This window comes from Carcharodon carcharias, chromosome 33 (genome assembly GCF_017639515.1).
Source record: "Carcharodon carcharias isolate sCarCar2 chromosome 33, sCarCar2.pri, whole genome shotgun sequence".
In the NCBI taxonomy this organism is placed as follows: Eukaryota; Metazoa; Chordata; class Chondrichthyes; order Lamniformes; family Lamnidae; genus Carcharodon; species Carcharodon carcharias.
Genome location: NC_054499.1, coordinates 11,659,506 through 11,685,360, shown reverse-complemented (window position 1 = coordinate 11,685,360; position 25,855 = coordinate 11,659,506). Strand labels below are relative to the sequence as shown.

The 25,855-nt window shown below is 50.1% G+C and overlaps 1 protein-coding gene across 1 annotated transcript; it reads right to left on the bottom strand.

The window, feature by feature from the left end:
* Positions 1 to 1,043: 1,043 nt before the first annotated feature.
* Positions 1,044 to 21,910, bottom strand: serpine1 (serpin peptidase inhibitor, clade E (nexin, plasminogen activator inhibitor type 1), member 1). The gene is made up of 9 exons (XM_041178890.1): positions 21,764 to 21,910; positions 18,738 to 19,019; positions 14,221 to 14,454; positions 12,971 to 13,168; positions 10,873 to 11,071; positions 9,560 to 9,660; positions 8,601 to 8,687; positions 6,714 to 6,797; positions 1,044 to 3,787 (listed from the first exon to the last, which is right to left on the bottom strand). Exons 2-9 carry the CDS (start codon positions 19,009 to 19,011, stop codon positions 3,750 to 3,752), a joined length of 1,215 nt encoding a protein of 404 aa, XP_041034824.1. The 5' UTR covers positions 19,012 to 19,019; positions 21,764 to 21,910; the 3' UTR covers positions 1,044 to 3,749.
* Between the last annotated feature and the right edge of the window lie 3,945 nt (positions 21,911 to 25,855).

The window sequence follows — 25,855 nt, the reverse complement described above, 5'->3', positions numbered from 1 at the left end:
GAGGTCTTAAAGAATGCCAACATCTATCCCTCGTTCACTAAAGGCCATTCTTTCAGCCACCTTCATTTCCAACTTCTGGAATTCCTTCCCTATATCTCTTTGCATTACCTCTTCCTCTTTGCTTCCAAGAACTTTGTCAAACGTCTCCCATCGCCTGTCCTTTTGGACTTCATCATTGGAGCAGCCATGAAAATCAAGATGCCCACCTAACTAATCCATAAGAAATTTTTTTGCCCTATGAGAGATGGGTGATTCCTTTATTCATCTCTACTCGGCTCCTCTCCTTTAACAGTGAATTCAGCCTTGGGTCCAAATTCCACTACTCCTGTAAACCAGGAATTCTTTCAGAGCCGAGACCAGCATCGGCCTGGAATGTGCAACCCTCACAGACTTGGCAAGACGGTTCAGCCCCAACCACAGCTAGTCTGGAAAGGGATCAGGCTGACCTTCCTGTAGTTGCACAAGCCAACCGCATTCCCACCCAACACCAATTTAGAAACCAGTCATGTTGTACATGCCAGAGTGTGTCGGTGCATTCTCTAAGCAGTCGATTGAAAGGAGAAGATGGCTGCTGTTGGAAATATGTTCAGAACCCCATTGCATCTCACACAGCTCACTTGCTTACATGGATGTACGCTGCTTAGTTTCTATATTAGAATCAAAGGGCTTGTGAGCAGTGGGTTGCTCTTTAGGTCAGTAATCGCATGTCAGTTAATCCCTATCCTAAAGCAATTGGGTAGTAGTGATCCCTGTCTCAGGATTGTGGTTAACCTGTCCGTCAGGTTTGGTTTGTTGGGTAGTCTCTGTCCCAGGATTGATTCGTTGGGTATTGTCTGCTCCAGAATCAGTAAATTTGCTCATGTGAGTCCCACACCTCAACTCTGAGACAGAGACTGGCAAACTAATTCTACATCCCGATTCTGAGATAGGGACCAGACCAATTCTGAGAGAACAACCAAATGTGCCATTGTAACTGGACTTTACTGAAGGGTGTAGGGGCAGAAAATGAAACAAAGGAAGAAATAACCATGAAAATCTAGTGCTCAGTAAGAGAGATATTTATTTTAAATCTTATTGCAAAACACAGAGACAGAGAAAATACAAATGGCCCTATTTTTCCCCACTCTTACAAAAAATTGAGAAATACAGTTGCACAAACAGTATAAAAATATTCTCAAGCACGGGTAGGCTTTAAACATTCATACAATACAAAGAGATAAAACCAATGCTTGTGGTTTAGTGAGCTCCAAGCTTGGGAGGACTGCCCAGGTTTGTTCCTCCTGGTCTATCCTCTGGTTGTTCTTGGCTTGGCCAGATAATTTGAAACATTACCCTAACAGAAAAACCTGGAACAGGCAACCAGTGTAGTGTACACTGAAGGACAGTGACCAAGGCCTCAAACCGCTAACACCACGTTATGTTCTGGGCGTTGGATCCTAGCTGAAGGATCAAGGGGGTGGACTTTTTCCTGACAGTTTTTGCCAAGTGCCGAAAACAGGAGGGGGTGGGAATCCAGGCTTGATGCTTCCTTATTGCTGGTGAACGTGCAGCGAGGGCATTAATCACCTCGCTAACAGCTCCTTACGAGTAGTCACTTGGGGCTTTGATGGCAGGTTTTGAAATGCTCCCCCTCCACCAACTGAAGCACGAGCTCTCTGGTCAAAAAGTGGGAACTTAAACACTCCCCTCTCTTGCCCGGTGTTTTAATAAGCGTGCGATATTGTGCACAGATAGCCTGATAGGAGCGGAGTGTGGGTCTGATCTAATCGAAGCGTTAAAGATGATGAAAGAATTTGAAAGGGTTGACTGTGAGAAACCATTTCCTCTGGCAGGGGGGAGCCCACAACAAAGGGGCAGAACCTTGAAATGAGAGCCAGGCCGTTCAGGGGTGATGTCAGGAAGCACTTCTTCACACAAAGGGGTGTGGAAATCTGGAACTCTCTTCCCCGCCCGAAAAGCTGGAGCAGTCAATTGAAAATTTTAAAACAGTGGTAGGTTTTAGTTAGGCAAGGGTATTAAGGGATAGGTTACAATGGGCAGGTGATTGGAGTTAACCATGATCTAGTTGAATGGTGGAACAGGCTCGAGGGGCTGAATGGCCTCCTCCTGTTCCTAGAACACATTCCCTGCGTACACTGGACTGGTTGGAATTCCACTGAACATCAATTATTCCTCAAAGCTCACATTCCACGTATCAATATAGCTTTCATTTTTTCTTAAATACCAAACTTCTAACATCAAAAGAAATAAATTACATAAATCCCAAAAATATATTACAAACTAGACTATGAGGTTTCATATTTTCAATAGTAAAGCATTTCTATAATGCAACAGTGCAAGTCATATACATGTAAATAAGAATGTAACTCGAATTTCTACTCATACACAGTGGGCGAGCAGATAGCTGGTCCCAAGCATTCATCTCGAACTGCAGCCTCTCCACACTTTTGGGAAATTAATATTGGGTCAGCTCTGGGCAGTCACAAACAGTGTGGGAACTGACAGTGGAAAAAATCGGAAATTTATACAAAAATAAAAACCATGGGGAAATAAACTGAGTTCAAGGAGAGCAGTGTCACAGTTTGTTAATGGTTCCCATCCAATGTGCTACGGAGTGTGGTGACATACAAGTAAACACCTGTATTTCCTCATACTCCATATTTCGTGAGGTGTGATCTGCAGCACACCATCACCCACCACCTCCACCCACACCACCCCCCCTCCCAAACCCCTTCGAGCAGCCCGTGGCTGCATTGCTTACAGTCATTGTAGCACGTCCAGTCAATAAGTGCTCCCTCCAGTCGGAAAATACAAGAGGGTAAAGTTGTGGGAGGTTTTGCTGGAATATGGTAATGATGTTCATCACAACATCTCCCCTGGTGACCCGGAAGTGCAAGTGGACCATGTGTTGTGTAGCCAAATTCATCCAAAAGGTTTGATCCCTGGTCCGTGGGGGATTACTGAACTCGGATTCGCTGAACTCAGGCCCCAGAAATGATAGGTTCGGTAGAAGGGGTGTCCCAGTCAATATTTATCCCTCAACCAAGTCACTAAAATAGGTGATCTGGTCATCATCACACAGTGGGAGCTTCCTGTGCACAAATTGGCTGCTGCATTCCCTACATTCCAACAGTGGTTCCACTTCGAAAGTACTTAACTGACTGTAAAGCGCTCTGAGCCGTCTTGAGGTTGTGTGTAAATGCAAGTTCTTCGGCTACAACAATTGGCCCAAGTGCCTCAGAGCTTAGCGAAAGGGAGAAGACAGCTGGGTGTCTCCCATCAGAATGTGCACTGGGGTTCAGAACTCGATAGCAATGAGCTCTCGGGTGGGGCAGACAGAGCAGGAGGGTGGGTTGCCTTCGTACAGCAATACACAAAAACTTTGGGAATACATTTTGAATTGAGACAGCATCAAAATATTTCACTAGGACAACGAGTGGGTGTAGCTGGTCCAGGTGCGAGACTTTGCAAGTAAGGTGTCTAATATCAGGGAAGGACATATGAAATGAATCAGATCACTCATTCCGTGACCATGTTTATCAATGAAGGCTGGAGTTCAGAAGTCACTGCTGGTTATATATGAGCAAGTTTCAGGCAGGGAAATGATCATCATTTCTGGAGCTAAAATCCCAAATCTTCCTTTCCTCATTATACATTTTTCTGCCAGTTAATTCCAGTACTGTATCTTCCTTGTGGGTTTCTACAGATATGATACCTGAGGATTGTCTTTTCAGAATAGTTGTCACTTTCTATGGCTCCATAACTTGTCCCATGAAGAGAATGGTGCCTATGAAACAAGAGAGAGTAACATCATCAAACTAAAGCCCAACTTTATTTCAGTCATGCCTTTGTAACACGTTTGTCTTCCCTCATTGCTTGCCCTCCTGACCTTCCTCAAGTGTCCATTGCAGTGGAGATGGACCAGACACTGAGGCGTCCCTTTCCCCCACCCCACACCTACTAAGTCCAGGTGAATGGCCATGTAGGATGGGTGTCCTTGAGTGTCATGAAGCTATCAATGTATATAATATTATTGGAAAATATTTTTCATTTAAAATAGAGGTTTAGTCTGTGGGTGTGTCTTAATTGGATTAACACCAGCTAGTCTGGGTGCCTGGATATGTACTAGTCTTGAGATGTAAACAGAGAGGTAGAGCGCATTTACATTTTTTGAATAGAGCAATCAAGAAGTGGGGTGAAAACTGACGCTCATCTAGCAGACACCAAGCAATATGTTTATATTATTAATAAAATTGATACTATGAAAGCGGTTTTATTGTTAGAGAGGTTTAGTTCAGTGGTGATACAATGAGAATTTACATTCAATGGGAGTGGTAGGTATAACTTCAGCAGTTTTCAGGTGTGCAGAGCAGAGGCAACGTAATATCAAAAAGCAGCTGTAAGCCTCCAACTGGCTCAACAGGAACCAAAGTGAAAAGAACCTCATTTTGAATTCATAAGGTGAAAATGCTTTGCCTGGTGTTGGTTAAGTCTATGGGTTGGTGTTGGTTAAGTCTATGGGTTGCTGTTGTCTTAATGGAGATTAGTTTGGGGATTTGTCAAAAGTTATGATCGTAGTAATTTGTAGCCATGTGTATATATATTTTAACCTGTGTAAATTAATAAAATATTTCCTTTAGTTTAATGTAAAACTTCGAGAACTGATGGTCTGATTCCTGAATTTGGAGTCACATCTCAAACATAACACTTAAAACTATAGGTTATAACAAGTTGTTTAAAGTTTCCCTCTGGAATTTTTAAATAACTCCACTTTACCAACTGCGTCAGTCATAACACTGAGCCTTTTATTGCAGTGGATTGTTCATGTTCATTGAGCCATATATGGTTCAAACATTGAAGTGTGGGTATAGCAGTATTGAATTAATCATTCAGGGAATTTAAATTTAAATTCCACCACATTTAAAAGAGAAAAAAATATTGGCATCGGTAAAAATGGTCATGAATCTGTCAAAGTATCGTTAAAACCTCAACTGGGTCATCATGAATGGAAACTTGCCTTCCTTATCCGGTCTGGTTCTATAAATGACTAATGTTCCACAATAATAAAGTTGATTCTTAACTACTCACTGGAGTAGCCCAACAGAGCAACTTATTGCAACTAGTAATGGGCAAAGTATAAAAATATTAACTTAAAGACATCTCAAGCTGCTGATAGTAAAGCACCTAAGAGTGTTCTACTTAAAGATCTGCTAGCGATTTAAATGGTTCCCTGGGCTTTCAGAACCAGATCGTCACGGCTAGATGGGTGGGCGTTGTGCGTAGTTTGGACATCTGCCTTGTAGGGCCAAGTTTCTAAAGGACAAAAGACTAGGAGCAGGACAACAACTCGCAGTGTTTCACTAGATCAAACTGCAGACTTAAAGGCTGTGAGCCCAAGATCGATCCCAGATGCCAGCTGTGACGGGCAGGGTCCACAGGGCTGGAGTGTCAAGATCCGACAGCCAGCGGGGTGGGTGACCTCTCGGGTTAGCAAACAGTGCCACTCCCTGCCCGATGCAAAGTCAGTGTCCCACAGGAACCTTCTCACCACCACCCCCCGTAATCCTTCATCCCCGGCAGGTCCATTAGTAGACCGCCAATATTAATCAAGACTTAACATTTGACTTCAGGCTGCCCATGTTAGTCATCCACAGGAACATAGGACTTAAGATAATGAGTAGGCCATTTGCTCCACCAATCAATAAGATCATGGCTGATCTGGTTGGGGTCTCAACTCCACTTTCCTCTCTGCTCCCCCATAACCCTTGACCCCCTTATCTATCAAACCTGTCTAACTCAGTCTTGAGCATATCCAGTGACCCAGCCTCCACTGCTCGCTGGGGAGAATTCCACAGACCAATGAGCATCTGAGAGAAAAAAAAAATCTCCTCATTTCCACCTTAAAAGGGAGATCTCTTTTTCTTAAACTGTGTCTCCGTGTTCTAGTCTTCCCTACAAGTGGAAACATCCTCCTCTAGGATCTTATATGTTTCAATAAGATCACCTCTCATTCTTCTAAACTCTAATGGGTATAGTCCCAACCTGTTCAACCTTTTTTCATAAGGTAAGACCTTCATCCCAGGTATAAGTCAAGTGAACCTTCTGAACTGCTTCTATATCTTCTGTTCAAATAAGGAGACCAAAACTGTCCATGTGGCCTCACCAAGCCCTGTCCAGTGCAGTAAAACTTTCCTACTTTTATATTCTATTCCTCTTAAAATAAATGGCAACATTCCATTTGCCTTCCTAATCTCTTGCTGTACCTGCACAATAACTTTTTGTGATTCATGAACCAGGATGCCCAGATCCCTCTGTACCTCGAGTTCTGCAATCTAAGATCCAGTTGATGAAGGTGAGGAGTTGTGTGTTGCTTTCTTTAGTCAGTAGTGATTCCACTATGTTTGCTATGCAGCTCAGTCAAGAACCACGGCACCTTGGATGGAGCCTTCATTTTGAGTAGCAAGGAGGAATCAAAACTGAGAAAATAGGATTGCGCTACCGGTCAGCTATGATCTAAATGAATGAAGAAGCAGGTTTAAAGAGACTGACTAGTCCACTCCTGATCCCAATGCTCCCATGAGGGACTGGACAATCTCGAGCAGCTGAGCAGCCTGCTCCTGCTTCCGTTTACATGCTAGGGAGGGACAAACTTGCAGTTTCAAAGGGTCTTTCCCACAACTGGTTGTCGACCCTCTGCAAAAGCATTGCCTTACCTGTGGGGTTGTGTCGCACCAAGAATAGGAAGGGCCTGTCGATAACGACTTCAAGAGGAGCCATACGTTCATAAAGGATGGCAGCTGTAAAAAAAAAACAAAATGGCAGCCAAAGGTTAGCAGATTATTGGCTCAATATAACGCTGTCTACGTGTATACAGTTCGTTCTGGAAGATATTGCACGTCAGTGGTAAAAACCTTCGATTGAAGATTGGCAAGGCGAGAGCTGTATGTAAGCAGTTGGCTACAACAAGGCAGTTGCATGCTCTGACCACGGGGTGACTCTGTACCAAGGGTGGAATTTTACGCCAGCAGGATTTTACAGTCCTGCCAAAGTCAATGGGCATCTGAATAATGGTATTGTCACTAGACCAGTAATCCAGGGACCCAGGGTAATGCTCTGGGGACTGGGGTTCAAACCCCACCACAGCAAATGGTGCATTTGAATTCAATAAAAATCTGGAATTAAAAGTCTAATGATGACCATGAAACCATTGCCGGTTGTTGTAAGAACCTAACCGGTTCACTAATGTTCTTCAGGGGGTGAAATTTGCCATCCTTACCTGGTCTGGCCTACATGTGACTCCAGACCCACAGCAATGTGGTTGACTCTTAAAAAAAAATGACCTCTGAACAAGGGCAATTAGGGATGGGCAATAAAAGCTGGCCTGGCCAGCGACGCCCACATCCCATGAATGAACTAAAAAACAAAACCATCTACCATTTATAACCAAAAAAAGGCTCTGAAGATCAAGTGGCAGGATAAAGATACTGAAGTGCTCACCTAAGCTGGCACTGAGACAGTCACAACTGAGCTGGGCACGTAGCCAGAATGCCCGCCACTTGCTTACCAAAGCGAATCTTCCATGGGGAGCTCGGGCCTGGGGTGCGGGCACTCTCACGGATCTCAAAGGAAGCCACACAAGGACATTCTGAGGGCTTCACTTAGGAGTTTGGATGTCGGCTTTGAGATCCTGGGAGAAGCTGGCCCAGGATTGCCGCAGCTGGCGCAGCCAAACAAATTTCAAAAAAGGGTGAGGCTTCTTTTCAAAAGCAAGCGCGTATCAAGAGACAGAGAGAAAAGGCAAGGAGAGGAAATTCCCAAGCCAGAAACTCCCCCAAAACAACAATCATCTGTGGTACCCTGTCCAAATGTGCGGAAGAACTTTCTGGGTGGAGATCAGCCTCAGCAGCTACCTACATGCCCACCAAACGCCCCAGAGGGTGAACATCATCGCCTTGAAGGCCGAACAAGGAAGGATGGGATAAGCAATACCTCTGGTAGCTACTGAGTGACTGGGGGCGCTTTTGCATGCAGCACCTGAGAGAAAGCAGTGCTGCTGCGATGGTTTTGTTGAGTAAGGGCACAGCCGGTCGCATTAAAGCCTGGATACGGACCAGCGCCAATCCTGATTCAGCTGATCTCGGCCAGGCAACCCTAATAAACAGCCCCTGGCACCCGTGGCTAGAAAGTGGCCGACCCCAGCGGACGTTCTGCTTCTAAAAAAAAAGCAAATCACCGTCAGAAATCGGGCTCAGCTGCGATGCCCTGCACAGCCAAATAGCGCACCCCACCCCTCCACAAACCCACCCTGGTTTCGAGTGGTGGAGGGGGTTGGGGGTTTGGGGAGGTACAAGGTACGCAGAAGCGACAGAACCTAGCAAGAAAGATTGGGTAAAGGGGGTGCGGCAGTGGGTGGGGTATGAAATTCACTGTGGCAGGCAGCCCAATAATGGCAGTAAAGGGATCCACGGTTCTATATTCGCACTTGTTTTAAAATTAGCCAGGACGTGAATTGGCAGTGTGTTCGCCACCACCCATTGTACACTGAAGCTTCAGGAATAACTTGCAACATCAGAGAAACCAGTGAGGATGACCAGACTTACCAGTGGCTGCAGAGGCCTTGGTCCCGCTCTCGTTTACTTCAATCTTTACTTTCTGCAGAGCCTTTGACACAAACAGTGGCTCAGTTTCTACATCGGAGGAAAAGGAGAGGGGGAGGATTAGTCTGCAGTCTGACACTCCATTCACGCACAAACAGAAATCGCACCCCCTCCAACTCAACTAAGGTTAGATTGGTCATTCCTGTATCAGTCAAATCAGGAAGCACTCTCCCCACGCACAAGCTAGTGGAAATCAGGAATTCCCTCCTCTCCGAAAGGCTGTGGGTCAAGTGCAATTTGAGCTAAATGCCAGTAAATGTTTGTTAGGTAAGGGATGGGCAAGAAATGCTGGTGACGCTCCAGCCTGAGAACAAACATCCACTCCCTCCAGCACTGGTACACAGTGTGTACACTCTTGACAGCAACTTGACAAGGCTTCATCCACAGCATCTCCCAAACCCACAACCTCTACCACCTGGGAAGACAGGGCAGCAGGTACCCAGGAACGTCATCCTAGTTCTCCTCAAAGCCACATGCCATCCCATTGACAGCCATCCTGTGCTGCTACCCTGGAACACCCTCCCTAACACCACAGGGGCTGCAGCTGTTCAAGCAGGCGGCTCACCACCACCTTCTCCAGGGCAACGAGGGAGGTGGGCAGTGAATGCCAGTGACGCCCCACCTCCCGAGAAAGAATTTAATAAAAGCTCCGGGAATACCGACACAAATCAATCAACACCAACACAAACTCCTTTCCGTCGCCACCCACCCTACTTCACAGACTGTTCGTAGCCTTGCCGCCCTTTCTGACTCCACCCCCCCCCAACACCCGCCCACCGAGGACGGCTTCTCAGAATATTCCACACTCCCTCCAACCTCCCCTCCCTCCCACCTCAGCCCCACAGCATCCCCTAGAGCCAATATCATTCCGAGGCTTCTGTGCCCCATGAGTGAGTACTTACTGCTGATCTTAGTAAAGTCCGCTGTTCCCGCATTAAACATGTCTGTCATTCCCATGTTTGTCAGCGGCTTCCTCAGATCTGTCTCACTATCCAGGGAAAACCTGCCAGGAAAGATGTGTAAACATGTCAGGGGTATGCCTAGCAAAACCGCCTCGCACCATTTGAAACTGTAGAATTGCTTTTAATTAAACAGAACATGTTGTGATCACATTATTAACATGCTCTGGGGGGTGAGCTACCTGACAAGAGAAGACTTAATTAAGTCACATCGAATGTAATTGCATAATTACTAAAACACTCTAATGATATCCCAGCTCTCGCAGTAACTCCCTCTGCCTAGCACCCTGTGTTACTGACTGCATCTCTATAGTTGCACACTCAACAGCCCCTCATCCCAGGGCTACTGCTGTATGCAACCTGATGTTAATCCAGTTCCACCACATGGTTGGGCCCAGTAAACCCCTCCCCTGTCAACACTGCCTTCCTGACTTAATGGCTGCCTTTAGATCACTAATGTCCTTTCGGGAAGGAAATCTGCCATCCTTACCTGGTCTGGCCTACATGTGACTCCGGACTCACAGTAATGTGGTCAACTCTTAATTGCCCTCTGAAATAAACCACTCAGTTCAAGGGCAATTAGGGATGGGCAACAAATACCGGTCTTGCCCGTGATGCCCACATCCCAAGAAAGAATCTTGCATTGCTCTCCTATTCCTGCGATGAAGAGGTTGTCTTAGGAGGAGAGGTTGAACAGGTTGGGCCTGTACTCATTGGAGTTTAGAAGAATGAGAGGTGATTTTATTGAAACCTATAAAGTTCTGAGGGGACTTGACAGGATGAAAGGATGTTTCCCCTCATGGGGGGAATCGAGAACGAGTGGGCACAGTTTCAGATTAAAGGGTCTTCCATTGAAGATGGAAATGAGGAGGAATTTCTTCTCTTAGAGGGTTGTGAATCTTTGGAATTCTCTACCTCAGAGAGCAGTGGAGGCTGGGTCACTGAATATAGTCAAGCTGAGTTAGACAGATTTTCGATTCATAAGGGTCATGGGGACAGGCAGGAATGTGGAGCTGAGACCACAATCAGATCAGCCATGACCTTATTGAATGGCAGAGCAGGCTCCAGGGACCAAATGTCCCTATTTCTTATATACACTAGGGCCAGGTAGGCACTCCACCTGTTACACTAGCTTAGAGTCAGGGTCTAATTCCCACTTCCACCCCCACAACATTAGGATAATCACGAATCGAAAGGCACCAGTTATTATAAATACTGGCCCCTCCCCCTCTATGTCACAATGCGCAGTCACTTACTTGGGCAGGACTAGATAGCGTTTCACTGTTTCTAGATTGTCCTTCCACTCGTTGACCAGCGAGACGGTGATGATGTTTGTGAGAGCGGACAGTGGAACCTTCTTCTGATATGGAGCCACAATGTACATACTGAGGGTCTCCCCATGATACGGCAGCTCAATGACATCGTAGTCCAGGCCGCTGGGGGTCACAAATTCACCTGGAGGAATAAAGCATCAGGATTGGCTCTCTGGCCGACCAGTCAACCACTTTCTCCCCACTCACATGACATCTTCCTCCATGTTAGGTCAGCTTCATTACCTTACGCTGTGCAGTAATAGCCACAAGAGCATAGTACAGTGTAAGCTATTGAATCTGACCTAACATGGAGCCTGGGTTCACTGGGTAGCACTCTCCCCTCCAAGCCAGAAGGTCATGTTCAAACCCCATTCACTGCAGAGACTTGAGCGCATCATCCAGGCTGACACTCCAGTACAGTACTCAGGGAATGCCGCACTGTCAGAGGTGCCGTCTTTCAAGTGAGACATTAAAGCGAGGGCTCATCTGTCCTATCAGGTGGACCTAAAAGATCCCCCTAAGGGCACTATTTCAAAGGCAAGCTGCTCAATTCTCCTCCGGGTCCTGGGCTAACCTTTAACCCTCAACCGATAACACCAAAAACAGACTGTCTGATCACCGAATTGCAGAATGATTACAGCACAGAATGAGGCCATTCAGCCCAGCGTGCCTGTGCCAGCTCCCCAAACGAACAATGCACCTAGTGCCGCTCCTCCCCCCACTTCCGTAGCCCTGCACATTCTTCCTTTTCAGATAATAATCCAACTCCCTCTTGAAAGCCTCGATTGAACCTGCCTGCGCCACACTCTCAGGCAGCGCGTCCCAGATCCTAACCGCTGGCTGCGTGAAAAAGGTTCTCCTCATGTTACCATTGCTTCTTTTGCCAATCACCTTAAACCTGTGCCCCCTAGCTCTCGATCATTCCACCAATGGGAAAGGTTTCTCCCTATCTACTCCGTCCAGTCATTTATCGCATTACTGTTTTTGAGCTTCTGTGCTTACGCCTCTGCAATGGAGCTTGCCTTCTGGCTCAGAGAACATATAAAAAAAAACCCCTCCATTTATGTAGTGCCTTTCATGGCCTCAGGACATCTCAGAGCACCACATGGCCCATTAAGTGTAGCCACTGTTGTAACGTAGGAGAGTGGGATTAGACTGTGGGGCGGGGAGTGCTGGTACAGGTTTGACGGGCCGAATGGCTGGTCTGTCCGTCGCTAACTTTCTCAGACATGGCCTTCCTCTTTCACTGGCCTTCCAGGCTGGTTCCTACTTGGCTGGCACCAGCTCTGGGGTGAGTGAGGGCAGCACACGATGTCCTCGTGCGTTCGGTGGGCGCAAGGAGTTGCACCCTGCAGCTAGGAAGTTCAGGCTGGATTAACCACTTTCCCTGGGGGACACATCAAAATGTAACACCATGTGCATCTGCCCCATGCTCAGCTGCTGCCTTTACAAACAAAACAAACACTGAGAATGACTGCCGATGCTGGAGATTCTGAAACGAAGACAGAAAGCACTGGAAAAAACTCAGCAGGTCTGGCATCAGTATCAGGGGAGAGAGAAACAAAGTTAACGTTTCGAGCCCAACATAAGCCATAGTGGACTCAAAAACGTTAACTCTCTCCGCTGACCCTGCCAGACCTGCTGAGTTTCCCCAGCACTTTCCTGCCTGAGAAACAAACTCTCCCCTCCACGGACTTTCTGTCGAGGTTCCGCGCGCCCAGGCGCCCTGTCCTGACACCCGCTCGACCTCAGCCAGCGGCGGCGTTTGTCCGCAAGACATGGCGAAGGGGTGTTATCAAACAGAGCTTGGCGCTGGCCATGCGAGGATGGTAGGGGCTTGGGTAAAGGGGTGCATTGTAAGGATGTCCGTAAGGGGGAAGAGGGAGGGGGAGAGGTTTAGAGAGGGAATTTCAGAGCTTTGGCCAAGAGGGGAGCAACTGCCAGACATTTGAGTACAGAGACGCAGGGCCCTCCTTCCCTCACCCCACGCACCCCCCCCGCTCCCCAAACTCCAGCGACCCAGAGGGACATCTTTACTCACTGGCATTCAGCTTGGCGCTCTGCGACATCATAGGCACCAGGATCTTGGTTCCGTCTGCCTTGTAGAACTCGCGCTGATGTGTACCCTCGGCAGGGAACGGAATCTTCCACAGGCCCTTGAAGTAGACGGCATTGAGCAGGACCATGCGGGTCAGAGTTGGGTCCAGCATGCCCGGGCGGAGAAAGTGAGGGATCATACCTGGACAGAGAGGAGGGTGGGAGGGAGGAGAAAGGAATTCAGTCAGACTGACGGATCTTCAATACACACGGTGCGAAGCTGAAACGAAATACTCATTATAAGATGGAGTCAGAGCTCGGCACACACACTCAGGTTCTCTTCCTTCTCCCCACCCCACCCCCACTCCTTCCCACCCCAATTATTTTTTGGGTCTCTTTGAGGAAATATTATTTTTTTCCAATTCAACCTGAGCAATTTCAGCATGGGGAGCACAATTTTACTCTTGTCACCCAATGCCCATTATTAAACACTCTCAGGGCAGGTACAGCACGGGGTTAGATACAGAGTAAAGCTCCCTCTACACTGTCACCATCAAACACTCCCAGGACAGGTACAGCACGGGGTTAGATACAGAGTAAAGCTCCCTCTACACTGTCCCCATCAAACACTCCCAGGGCAGGTACAGCACGGGGTTAGATACAGAGTAAAGCTCTCTCTACACTGTCCCCATCAAACACTCCCAGGACAGGTACAGCACGGGGTTAGATACAGAGTAAAACTCCCTCTACACTGTCCCCATCGAACACTCCCAGGACAGGTACAGCACGGGGTTAGATACAGAGTAAAGCTCCCTCTACACAGTCCCCATCAAACACTCCCAGGACAGGTACAGCACGGGGTTAGATACAGAGTAAAGCCCCCTCTACACTGTCCCCATCAAACACTCCCAGGACAGGTACAGCACGGGGTTAGATACAGAGTAAAGCTCCCTCTACACCGTCCCCATTAAACACTCCCAGGGCAGGTACAGCACGGGGTTAGATACAGAGTAAAGCTCCCTCTACACCATCCACATTAAACAAGTAAACACAGGGCCCAGAAGTGAAGTTGGGAGACCACCTGCTAATTGGGTGTCTTCAGACAGAAAGACTGAAGAGAGAGGAGGCTGCTTTTGTCGGTCAGGCTAGATGCGATCTCTCAAGCCTCACCCCACCCAGATCCCTCAGGGAGTTTATTTACTAAAATTAATGAGTTTATTTATAAATGAATGAAAACAGGAGCTGCGGCCTCACCTCTGGTTTGTATTTCCACCCATTTATTGATGATGTAGGTGGCCATCTTGGAGTCCTTGAAGTGCACCTGCTTTGGCCAGCCGTTGTATGTTTTCCGGTAATTCTTCAGGTAGGCCCTGGGCAGCTGCATGCTCCTCTGGATGAATGCGCTGTTGGCCGCGTAGACAATGTCCCGGTTGCTCTTGGCAGTGAGCTCTTTCTGGAGACGCTTGAGGGCCATGGGTACACCGAAGTCTGCCGGTGAGAAAAGAAATCCCGTTGAGAGTCCAGAGCTCGCTCCCTCCTCCCTAAACCTCCCTGCCTCCCGAGACCCTCCTCAAAGCCGGCCCTCCTCCACCAAGCTATTAGGGTCGATCGACACCCACACCTCGCCGCCGTTTGGCTTTGGCATCAACCCCTGAGCGCCCCGGGGAGCGCCTCGCGAGACGTAAGGCGCTGTCTAAATGCGAATTGTTGTTGTTGTTGTGGCGAAGAACGAAAGAGCCTGGCAGCCAAGTGGGTTCCGAGGGCAGGCCTTGTGCTTGGTCTGGCACATGCGCTCTTCCAAAGGGCTGACAGACTCAAGGGGAAAACACGACCCAGGGACCCACCGGTTCATGTCACAGCCGCCTACTCCGGCAACCGCGACGACATTTTACTTCCCTACGTCCATGCCCAGGGCTTTTAAAAAGTGGGTTCAAGACTCAGGCCGGAGGGACCCCTCGGGGTTTGAAGGGAGCCCGAGATGGGGCTTGAGTGTGGGGAGGAGTGGGGCAGAGTCGGAGGTTTGGCCGGGGGCTGTGGGATTTGGTGGGGATGTAGTGGGGGGGTGGGGATGGTGGGGATGGATGGGGGGGTGGGGTTTGGTGGGGGTCAATGGTGGGGGGGGGGGGGGGTTGTCGTGGTGTGGGTGTGGGGTTTGGTGGGGAGGACGTAGGGGGGGTGGGGATGGTGGGGATGGATGGAGGGGTGGGGTTTGGTGGGGGTCAATGGTGGGGGGGTGGGGGTTGTCGTGGTGTGGGTGTGGGGTTTGGTGGGGAGGACATGGGGGGGGTGGGGATGGTGGGGATGGATGGGGGCGTTGGGGTTTGGTTGGGAGGGGTGGTGGGGTTTGGTGGGGGTCAAGGTGGGAGGGGGAAGCGGGTAAAGGAAGGGGCTGAAGGAAAGAGAGGCAGCTGGGAGAGCAGGGTCCATTTGGGCAGGGAGGCGATTCCCACATCTGGGACCAGAGGCGGACGCGATGAGTTTTTAAAAGATAAAATAATCAAGAGGTGGCAGCCGCAAGCTTGGATCTTGAAAGCTTGTAACGGGAGGAAACGTCGGAGCGGGATGAGGAATTCCACGGGAGAGAGATCTCGGATGCCGATAGGGGCTGTGTGAGAAGGACAGGGAAGCCTTCTTTCCGGCAGAGTGATTCACTCCTTTCCAAGAGCATCGGAAAAGGCCATTCGGCCCAACTGCTCTATTCTGGCAATTTTTCTCCAGACAAACCTCCTCCCATCTTACTTTACCTCACGCTTTCTATTCTGCACCTCCCCCCTACCCCCCCCCCCCCAGCCCCTCGTGCTCCTGTCCAGCTTCGTCTCCAACCCCAGTCGCCTCAACAGCTCAATGGGAAAAAAATAAAGAAACTGCACTTATATAGCGCCTTCAGGACCACCCTCCCCACCCCCTCGTGCCCCCGTCCAGCTTCGTCTCCAGCCCCGGTCGCCTCATCTGCTCAGTGCAAAAAATAAAGATTCTGCATTTATACAGCGCCCTTCAGGAAACCCCCTTCCCACCCCCACCCCCACCCCCCCCCCCCCCCCCAACCCGCCACTGCCAAAGCACTCTGCAGCCAACTAAGCACTTTTGAAGCGTCACCGTTGTGATGTAGGACTCGCGGCAGCCACTTTGCGCACAGCAAGATCCCGCAAAACAGCACGTCCCGCTTCCTCGCCACCCTCCGCTTGAAGGCCTTTCTCCAGAATTCTTTACTAGCGATTAACTTCTAGCTACGGCCCCTGGTTTTGGTCTCTCCCCCGTCCCACCACCCAGGTGGAAACTTCCCGACGTCTCCCCGACCGAGCCCATCCGTCCTTTCAACTGCATTTTCAACCCACCGACCCCTGCTGCCTGCTTCTAGGTGGACAGCGAGCGGGAACGCCTGAAGGCCGCGTCTCCCTGAGCGGGCCGTCGATTGGGAGAAACTGGTCCCACTCGGGAAACGATCGAGAACGAGGAGGGCACAGGCTTATTGGCCAAATGAGCAAAAAAAAAAAAACACAAGAGAAAAACGTTTTGCGCGCAGGGCGTTGTTCGGATCTGGAGCACGCTTCCTGAGAGAGAGAGAGAGAGAGAGAGAGAGAAGGGTGGAGGCAGGTTTGCTCGAGGCACTCGAAAGAGAATTAGGCTGTTATCTGAAAAGGAAGAACGTGCAGGGTTATGGCGAGAAAGCCGGGGTGGGTGGTGGTGGTGGTGGGGGGGGGGGGGGGGGGGGGGTGGCGGGGGCGTGCGTTCACACTAAGCCAATTGCTCATTCGGAGAGCTGGTGCAGACATGATGGGCTGAGTGGCCTCTTTCTGCGCAGTGACAATGCTCTGATTCCATGAGCTCAGTGTGTAGCTCGTAAGCAGATGAGCTTCGATCACCAGGCCTGGGGCTGGGTTTGAAGCGGCAATGGTTGACTCCCACCACCAGAGGCCCTCGGTTAGCTGCGTGGACATCGGCACAAGGCATTTCAATTTCGCCTGTGAATTCTGCAGGGAATCGGTTTTTCTAATCTGCGTCTCCAATCTCCCCACGCCCACATAGCAAGGCATGCAGACTCATCCACACCTGGTCGCGTGCACCGTCTGACTAAGGTCAGCCTGCCCGAATGCAGAACGTGACTGAGGACTGATTCAGAACTCCAACATTCATCTCCATCCTGTTGACACACGGTACACCCAAGACCCTGGCATAACCCGGCCTCACAGGTCAGGCACTTGAACCCCTGAATTAACGTACAGACCTTATGTAGAGACGCGCACGGAGCAGAAGGAGGGTCACAGGGGGAGGTAGAGCACTTGGTAAGAGACAGAAAGGGAAGGGATGGCGGCGGAAGTGAACTGGAGAGAGCGCAAGCCAAGTAGAGACGCAGCAAGAGAGGAAGAGAAAGAGTGACATAAAGTGAGACAGTGCAAGGCAAGGATAGACCCAGCAAGACAGAAAGCATGAATGAGGGACTGACAAACACAAAGCAAGAGACATAATGAGAAAGAACATAAGATATCGACCATTCTGCCCCTCAAACCTTCTCTTCCATTCAATACAATCATGAATAATCATCTACCTCAGCTGCGCTTCCCACTCACTTCCATGAGAGATCTCTCGATCTCTGTCTTGAATATACTCAATGACTGATCATCCTCAGCTCTCTGGGGTAGAGAATCCCAAAGATTCACAACCCTCCGAGTGAAGAATTTTCTCCTCATCCCCTCCTCATCTGAGAAACTAAGAAACAGAGTGGGAGGCAGGAAGAGCCACAACAAGTGGAGAAGAGAGAGAGAGAGAGAGACGGTGAGGAGAGAAAGAGACCGAGAGTGAGAAACAGAGCGGCAAACACAGAATGAGCAAGAGAGAGCAGGTAGAAGGGATACAGCAAATAGCGTGTGTGAGCACTCGAGAGAGAGAGAGAGAGAGAGGAAGTGCAAGAATGAGACATTGAACAAGAGAGAGACATATACAGAGAGAGGCAGGAAGAGAGACACTCACGCACACAGAGAGAGCCACACAGAGACACATACTGAGTCAGAGAGAAAGAGAGAGACACACGCTTACACACACCCAGCGAGAGAGAGAGAGAGAGAGATACACACACACACACATACACACTGCCAGAAAGAGAGAGAGGCATGCATATACACACTTCCAGAGAGAGAGAGAGACACTCACATATACACTCCCAGAGAGAGAGAGAGAGAGAGAGAAAAAGACACACATATACACTCCCAGAGAGAGAGAAAGACACACACACATACACTCCCAGAGAGAGAAACACTCACATATATACACCCAGAGAGAGAGAGAGAGAAAAAGACACACACATATATACTCCCAGAGAGAGAAACACTCACATATATACTCCCAGAGAGAGAGAAAGACACACACATATACACTCCCAGAGAGAGAGAGAGAGAGAAAGACACACACATATACACTCCCAGAGAGAGAGAGAGAAAGACACACACATATACACTCCCAGAGAGAGAGAGAGAGAGAAAGACACACACATATACACTCCCAGAGAGCGAGAGAGAGAGAAAAAGACACACATATACACTCCCAGAGAGAGAGACACATATACACTCCCAGAGAGAGAGATACACACACACACACTCACAGAGAGAGAGAGAGTCACACATGCAGTCTCACACACGCACTCTCGCACACGCAGTCTCACACACGCAGGCTGATGCAGTGAGGTTTCATGTATGGATTTGCAGGGGCACATTTAAATCCTGAGACCAACATTGCATTGATAAACATCCCAGCAGACGCACGGACCCCAAGCTCACCTTCCAGCCTGTATCCCATGGCGGCCTGGAGCTGCTCGAGTGTGTTCCCGGCTGCTCCCAGCTGTGCCATTCCCACCAAGGCCGCTGCACCGTAGGGCGAGAACACCACGTTCCGGTCCCCGGCTGACGCGGCAATTTCCCGGAAGATGCGGATCCCGAAGTCGGCGCCGAGCTCAGACACGGGCGGGCTGTTGACGGCGTGGCAGAGGGCTGCCCTGGCAACCAGGAGGATGGCCAGGCACAGGAAGGACTTGCTGCTGCTCTTCATGGTCATTGGGGCACCTGAAAGAGGAGTGGAGTGTGAACATTAAAAACCACCGGAGGTGGGGGGAAACCTCACCCAACATCACTAACACCAACTGAGCTGGTCATTGCCAAATTACTGTTTGTGGGAACTTGCTGTGCACAAATTGGCTGCGATATTTGGCTGCCATAATCAACACGGACACACAGACTTACGCACACGGACTCACGCACGGGCACACATTGTTACAGCACAGAAGGAGGCCATTTGGCCCATTATGTCTGTACTGGCTCTCCCAATGGGCAATTTACCTCATGCCATTCCCTGCCTTTTGCGCCCTCCCCCCCCCCCCCCACGTACAATTCTTCCTTTTCAGGGCCAATGCCTCGATTGAAAGTTCCTCCAACATGCTGCATTCTCGATCCCGTCGATTCGCTGTGCGACAGGGCGCTCTGGGGCAGGAAGAGGCGGTGCCGGGCGCTACACAAATGCAAGTCCTCTCTGTCCCTGATTCCGCACCCCGGGAAGAGCTTCAGACGGAGCGACTGATGGACCCAGCCGAGGGAGTGGACGCGCCAGGGCGAGAGGGGCCCCGAGGAAGTGAAAGTGGAGGAGCTCGGCCAAGGTCTCAATTAAACGTCAGCGGCTCCGGGAAGGGCGGGTGGGCAGGAGGGCTGTGGTGGTGTTGTTGGCAATCAGCCAGGCTTGCTGCCCCCCACCGATCTCTATCCAGCTGGCTGGCCACCCTCGGTTCATTTCAGATACCACCCCCCCACCCCCCGACCCCCACCACAGCTGTTGCAGGCATCAGGGACAGAAGGTTGACCGCGATGCCTTTGCAGTCGAATAGCCCAGCCACACAAGGCCCGCGTGCAGAGGAGCCACAGGGCTGCCAGTGGTGACAGGCGTGACCCAAGGGAAGGCAGCACCTTCAGTAGGAGTGGAGTGAAGTGGAGGTGGGGTGGGGATGGGGTGTGGGGGGTGGTGGTGTGGGTGGGGATGAGGGGGGGTGTGGTGGTGGTTGGCGATTTGAGCAACCTGAAATGAACCGAGGGTGGCCAGCCAGCTAGCCCTGTCTGGCAGGGGAAAGGCTGCCGCTGACCTCACACACAGCAAGATCCCGCGTGCGGCAACTGGTTCAGAGGACCAGCTCCTTTCCCCTCCAACAGAGACTACATTTTAAGAATTACTTCAATGGCCGTGAAGCACTTTCGGGAGGGCCCTGAGAGGTCCTGTACAAATGCAAGTCCATTCTTTTATCTGTTTCAGTGCTGGAAGATGGAGAAGATGCAGATCACCAGATACGGTACGGTGCTAAAACCTCTGTTAAGTAGGAAATTAATTATCCAGCTGTTTGAACTAACAGCGAAAAGGATCAGCAAAGAGGGGGAGATTACTAACATTAGGAGAATTTAACACCAGGACCCCGTTTAACCTGTACCTAACCCGTTTGAGCAGTGATCTCCACTTCATCTCTTAACTCAAGACGGCACCTCCAACAGTGCAGCACTCCCTCGGCACTGCACTGGAGTGCCAGCCTGGATTACGTGCTCCAGGTCTGTGGAGTGGGACTTGAACCCAGAACTTTCTGACTCAGAGAGTGAGAGTGCTACTCACTGAGACAAACAGAAGACAAATAAAAACACTTTTCCACGCACTGAAACGAAGTCACTTCCTGATGTGCACAGAATTAGAGCTCCCTATCCCCAGTTGTAAACCAATATTGTGTCTCCAGAGGAATGGGCAAATGCTGCAGTCCAGGCTGCTCTAGCTGTGCTGGCATGACTGATTTACAAAGCAGATCTTCTCCACCCAGCTCCACAGTTTTGGCTTACAGCAGTCAGTCCCACCGAAGGCATGTCCCAAACACACCAGCCCAGCTTTTGTCATAATCTGCCCACTGTGCAGCCCGGTGCACGAGAGACCAGGGGAAATCCAAGCAGATGATCTTGAGACTCTAAAGCTCTTTCCTCCCGGATTGTGACACTGCCAGATAGAGTGGCACACACATACACATACACACACACACACACACACACACAGGGACACACAGACACAGGGACACACAGACACACACAGACACACACAGGGACACAGACAAAGGGACACACAGACACAGGGACACACAACGGACACACACAGAGGGACACACAGACACAGGGACACACAGACACAGACACACACAATGGACACACGCAGGCACACACAGACACACACACAGACAGGGACACACAGACACAGAAGCACACACAGACAGGGACACACAGACACACCACACACACACGCACAGACACAGGCACGGGCACACACAATGGACACACACACACAGGCTTACACACACGGACTCACACATGGACACAGACACACACACAGACACATGCATGCACAGACTCACACGGACACATAAAAAGACTCACAGGGACTCAGACACAAGAACACACACACATAGACAGACACAGAGACACACAGTCACATTCTTTCTCTCACACACACACACACACACATTCACACACAACGATTAGGGATACACATATACACACATACAAGATATTTTTATAGATAGGGGCATTTACATACATTACACAGAGATACACACTCGGGAGACAACATCGACTATGATCGGGATGCACACACCAGGATGGGTATATGCAATCATATACAGTATACACACCAGTCCACACACACACACACAAGGAGATATAAATACACACACACACTAAGACACACACACACAGTTAGGAATAAACACACACAAATAATCCCAGTACATTGAGTGACTTACGGTGCCAGACAGTGTTCTCTCTTCTGTTCTGTGCTGTCTGTACTTTGCAATGTTTGCAGTAGACTCTTTGCTAGCTTCAGTGCTGCGTAACAGCTCCACTCATTGACTTCTCCTCCCTCCTGCTCCCTTTTATCCTTCTCCAAGCGGAAGCTGATGAGCTGAGTAAATCACTCCTGCACCAGAACTGCCCTCCCCCTACCACCCCCACAGCGGTTACTGTAAACAAGTATACACAGGCTTCCCCAAGACCATCACAAGGAACATGGTGTTCACCAAGTTTATGAGAACTTTCAGTTAACCATTTCACTGCCAGTCTGCAGTGCCCGTCAATGAGAATCAAATGTCCTCTTAACCCTTTCTTGACAATGCTAACTGTTGCTGGGGCAGTTTCACGGGCTTTAAGCAGCTTGCTGAGGGGAGCATTCAGAAATATATAACACTGAGGCAGAGCTTGTCACTGTATAACTCTGGGGTATGGTACTGGAGAGGACAGGTCTGTCGCTGTATAAGACTGGGGTACAGTACTGGTGGGGACAGGTCTGTCACTGTATAACACTGGGGTACAGTACTGGTGGGGTCAGGTCTGTCACTGCATAACACTGGGGTACAGTACTGGTGGGGTCAGGTCTGTCACTGTATAACACTGGGGTACAGTACTGGTGGGGTCAGGTCTGTCACTGTATAACACTGGGGTACAGTACTGGTGGGGACAGGTCTGTCACTATAACACTGGGGTACAGTACTGGTGGGGACAGGTCTGTCACTGTATAACACTGGGGTACAGTACTGGTGGGGACAGGTCTGTCACTCTATAACACTGGGATACAGTACTGGTGGGGACAGGTCTGTCACTCTATAACACTGGGATACAGTACTGGTGGGGACAGGTCTGTCACTCTATAACACTGGGGTACAGTACTGGTGGGGACGGGTCTGTCACTGTATAACACTGGGGTACAGTACTGGTGGGGGACGGGTCTGTCACTGTATAACACTGGGGTACAGTACTGATGGGGACAGGTCTGTCACTGTATAACACTGGGGTACAGTACTGGTGGGGATGGGTCTGTCACTGTATAACACTGGGGTACAGTACTGGTGGGGATGGGTCTGTCACTGTATAACACTGGGATACAGTACTGGTGGGGACAAGTCTGTCACTCTATAACACTGGGATACAGTACTGGTGGGCACAGGTCTGTCACTATAAACTGGGATACAGTACTGGTGGGGACAGGTATGTCACTCTGTAACACTGGGGTACAATACTGGTTGGGACAGGTTTGTCACTGTATAATACTGGGGTACAGAACTGGTGGGGACAGGTCTGTCACTGTATAACACTGGGGTACAGTACTGGTGGGGACGGGTCTGTCACTGTATAACACTGGGGTACAGTACTGGTGGGGACGGGTCTGTCACTGTATAACACTGGGGTACAGTACTGGTGGGGACAGGTCTGTCACTGTATAACACTGCGATACAGTACTGGTGGGGACGGGTCTGTCACTGTATAACACTGGGCTACAGTACTGGTGGGTTCAGGTCTGTCATTGTATAACACTGGGATACAGTACTGGTGGGGAGGGGTCTGTCACTGTATGTGCTAACTATTTTGGGATGTACTGATATTGTGAAAGGTGTTATGTGAATGCGGGTTTTCTGTGTGCCAAATCATTTCCTTCTCAATTAAACTTTAACATCCCCCCATCACCCATCTCTCCAGCCCCTCCAGGGAGATGCCTTCATAGTTCATTGTTGGAGAAGCGCATTTAAATCACAGGCAGCGGTGATACTGTGACAGTTTTCATAAATAGCTCCTTCCCTCCTGTTCAGACTTCCACTTTAGGGATGTGGATGTGCGCGGCCGCCGATTCTGCCTGTCTCCACTGGGAGGCAGCAAAGCAAGCTGGCTCTCTCCGGTCCTGGGGCGACTCGGCCTCACTCGATGACCCAGAGATCTGGCTGCAGGCCTCAGGAACTCGGCCAAGGAATCCCTCCAGGGGTCCAGTGTCGGAACTGAACGTCCTCGCTTTCCACTGTTTTTACTGTATTCTTGGGCCGGCCTTTCTCAATGCTTTGCTAACTCAGGGGTTATGCATGTGAAATATGTCCTGAGGATAATCCCCTGGGTCCGTGAAACCTATAGCTCGCAATGTTCAGTTCTTGCACTCTCCTCGCCTCCCGCTTCCTCCCCCTGTTGAAGGCGTATGGCTCGGCCCTGATTGCTGGTCCATGGATGCCAGGTGCCCAGTCTCCACTCACATGCTCAGACCGGCATGCAGCTCATCGACCTTGGGGTCAATGCAGTTAGCCTCACGACACGCACTTTCCAAGAGGTAGGGGCGGTGGAGGAGGAGGTGGGGTGGGGGGGTGGTGGTGGGGAGGCGAGGTGGGGTGGTGGGAGGTGTTCTGGATAGTGATCAGAAAATGGGATTCCTCCCCCTAACAACGCCCCCCCCCCCGACCTTTTACACGTTAACCCCTCGATTTCCTCTCCGCACACAGCTTGCTGACATCGCTGTTTCCCTTTCTCGTCCCTTGCATCATCCTTCCCTGCCTGGCTAACTGGCGTCAGGGCGTGGGTGAACTCCTGCCCGCCAATCAGAGACGCCCAGATTGTACCCCCTCCCCCACCCCCCTCAGCCCCAAACCCCGCCCCCAACCCCACCACTCCCCCAACTCCCGACCAGCTTCAACCTCGGTGTAGTCCAAATCCTCGACCCCAGCCAGGGTTGCCAACCCTCCAGGATTGGCCTGGAATCTCCAGGAATTGAACCCTGGAGAAAAATCATCGGGACGTTAAAAAAAGATGGTTTTTAAATAGATTTTTCTTTGAACTTTTCTCTTTACCAGGTATAAAATTGTTGAAAATGGTGGGGAGTGATGGGGGGGTGCGGAATAAAGGTTGTTTGGCTGACAGTCAAGCATCATCCAATTGGGTAATGAGTCCTCTTGCTTTCCAATTGGCGTAGGAAGGCCGTACGTCACAAGGATCAATGTGTTGGCTGACTCATGGCTGGAGTTTGGGGACTAGTCCTGTGATGAAATCTCCAGGAACACATTTAATCACAGTTGGCAAACCCATCCCCAGAACCTGCAGCCCAATTGCAGGAAGGCCAATGCCCTGATCTTCAGCCCCCACCAGAGACTCTGCTCCCTCCCCACCGAATCCATCAACCCCCTCCCCCACTCTGCTCCACAGCCAGGCTGAGGCAGACAGATCTCCGCCTCGGCCTCCTACTTGACCCCAAGCCGCACTTCGAATCTCCCCCGTCCCTCCCCCTCTCCAGAGCAGGGCCCCATGCGAAATCCCATCTCCGGGTCAGCACTGAGGGTGTGCAGCAGCCTCAGATGAGACGTTAAACCCAGAGCACAAAAGATCCCCTGACGCTATGGGAAGGGGAGGGGAGGTGTTCTCCCCGGTGTCCTGATCAACAATCTATCCCTCAGCTGACATCGTTAAAGCGGGTTATCTGATCATTGCTGTTTGTGGGAGCTTGCTATGTGCAAATTGGCTGCTGTGCTTCCTCCAGTACCCTCGCGACAAGAGTGCTTCCTTGGTCTAATGCGCTTTTCGGACATTCTGAGGTGGTGGAAAAGCATTGTGTAAATGCAAGTTCCCTTGCTGCCGCACCATCGCCTCCCTCCAGCCCTCCCTCAGCTGCTCCACTGCTGAAACCCTCACCCACGCCATCATCATCTCCAGTCTCAGGTCCTCTAGCCCTGCCCCAGGAACCCTGTCTGTCAAGGAGTTCCCCCACCACCCCCCACTTCTCCCTATCGCCCCTTCCCCTATCCTGCAAACCCCACTGATATAAACTGGTCCCACATCCCCCGGTGCAATATAACTTCACCATCATTAGTCACATACTCGATCAAAAAATTCCTCGATGATTTCGCCCCACCCTATCCATCTCTGCCATCTCCTCCTCAGCTGTTACATTTCTCCCCTTTGACTTAGTTTTCTTTCGTTGCCTCTCTCTGGAAATATGCCGCTCAGCTCCTCTGTCTCCCTCTTTCTCTCCCTGCCTTTTAAAAGCTGTCCCTGACAACTCCTGGCTCTCCTGTGCTAATCTTTCAGCGAGCCCC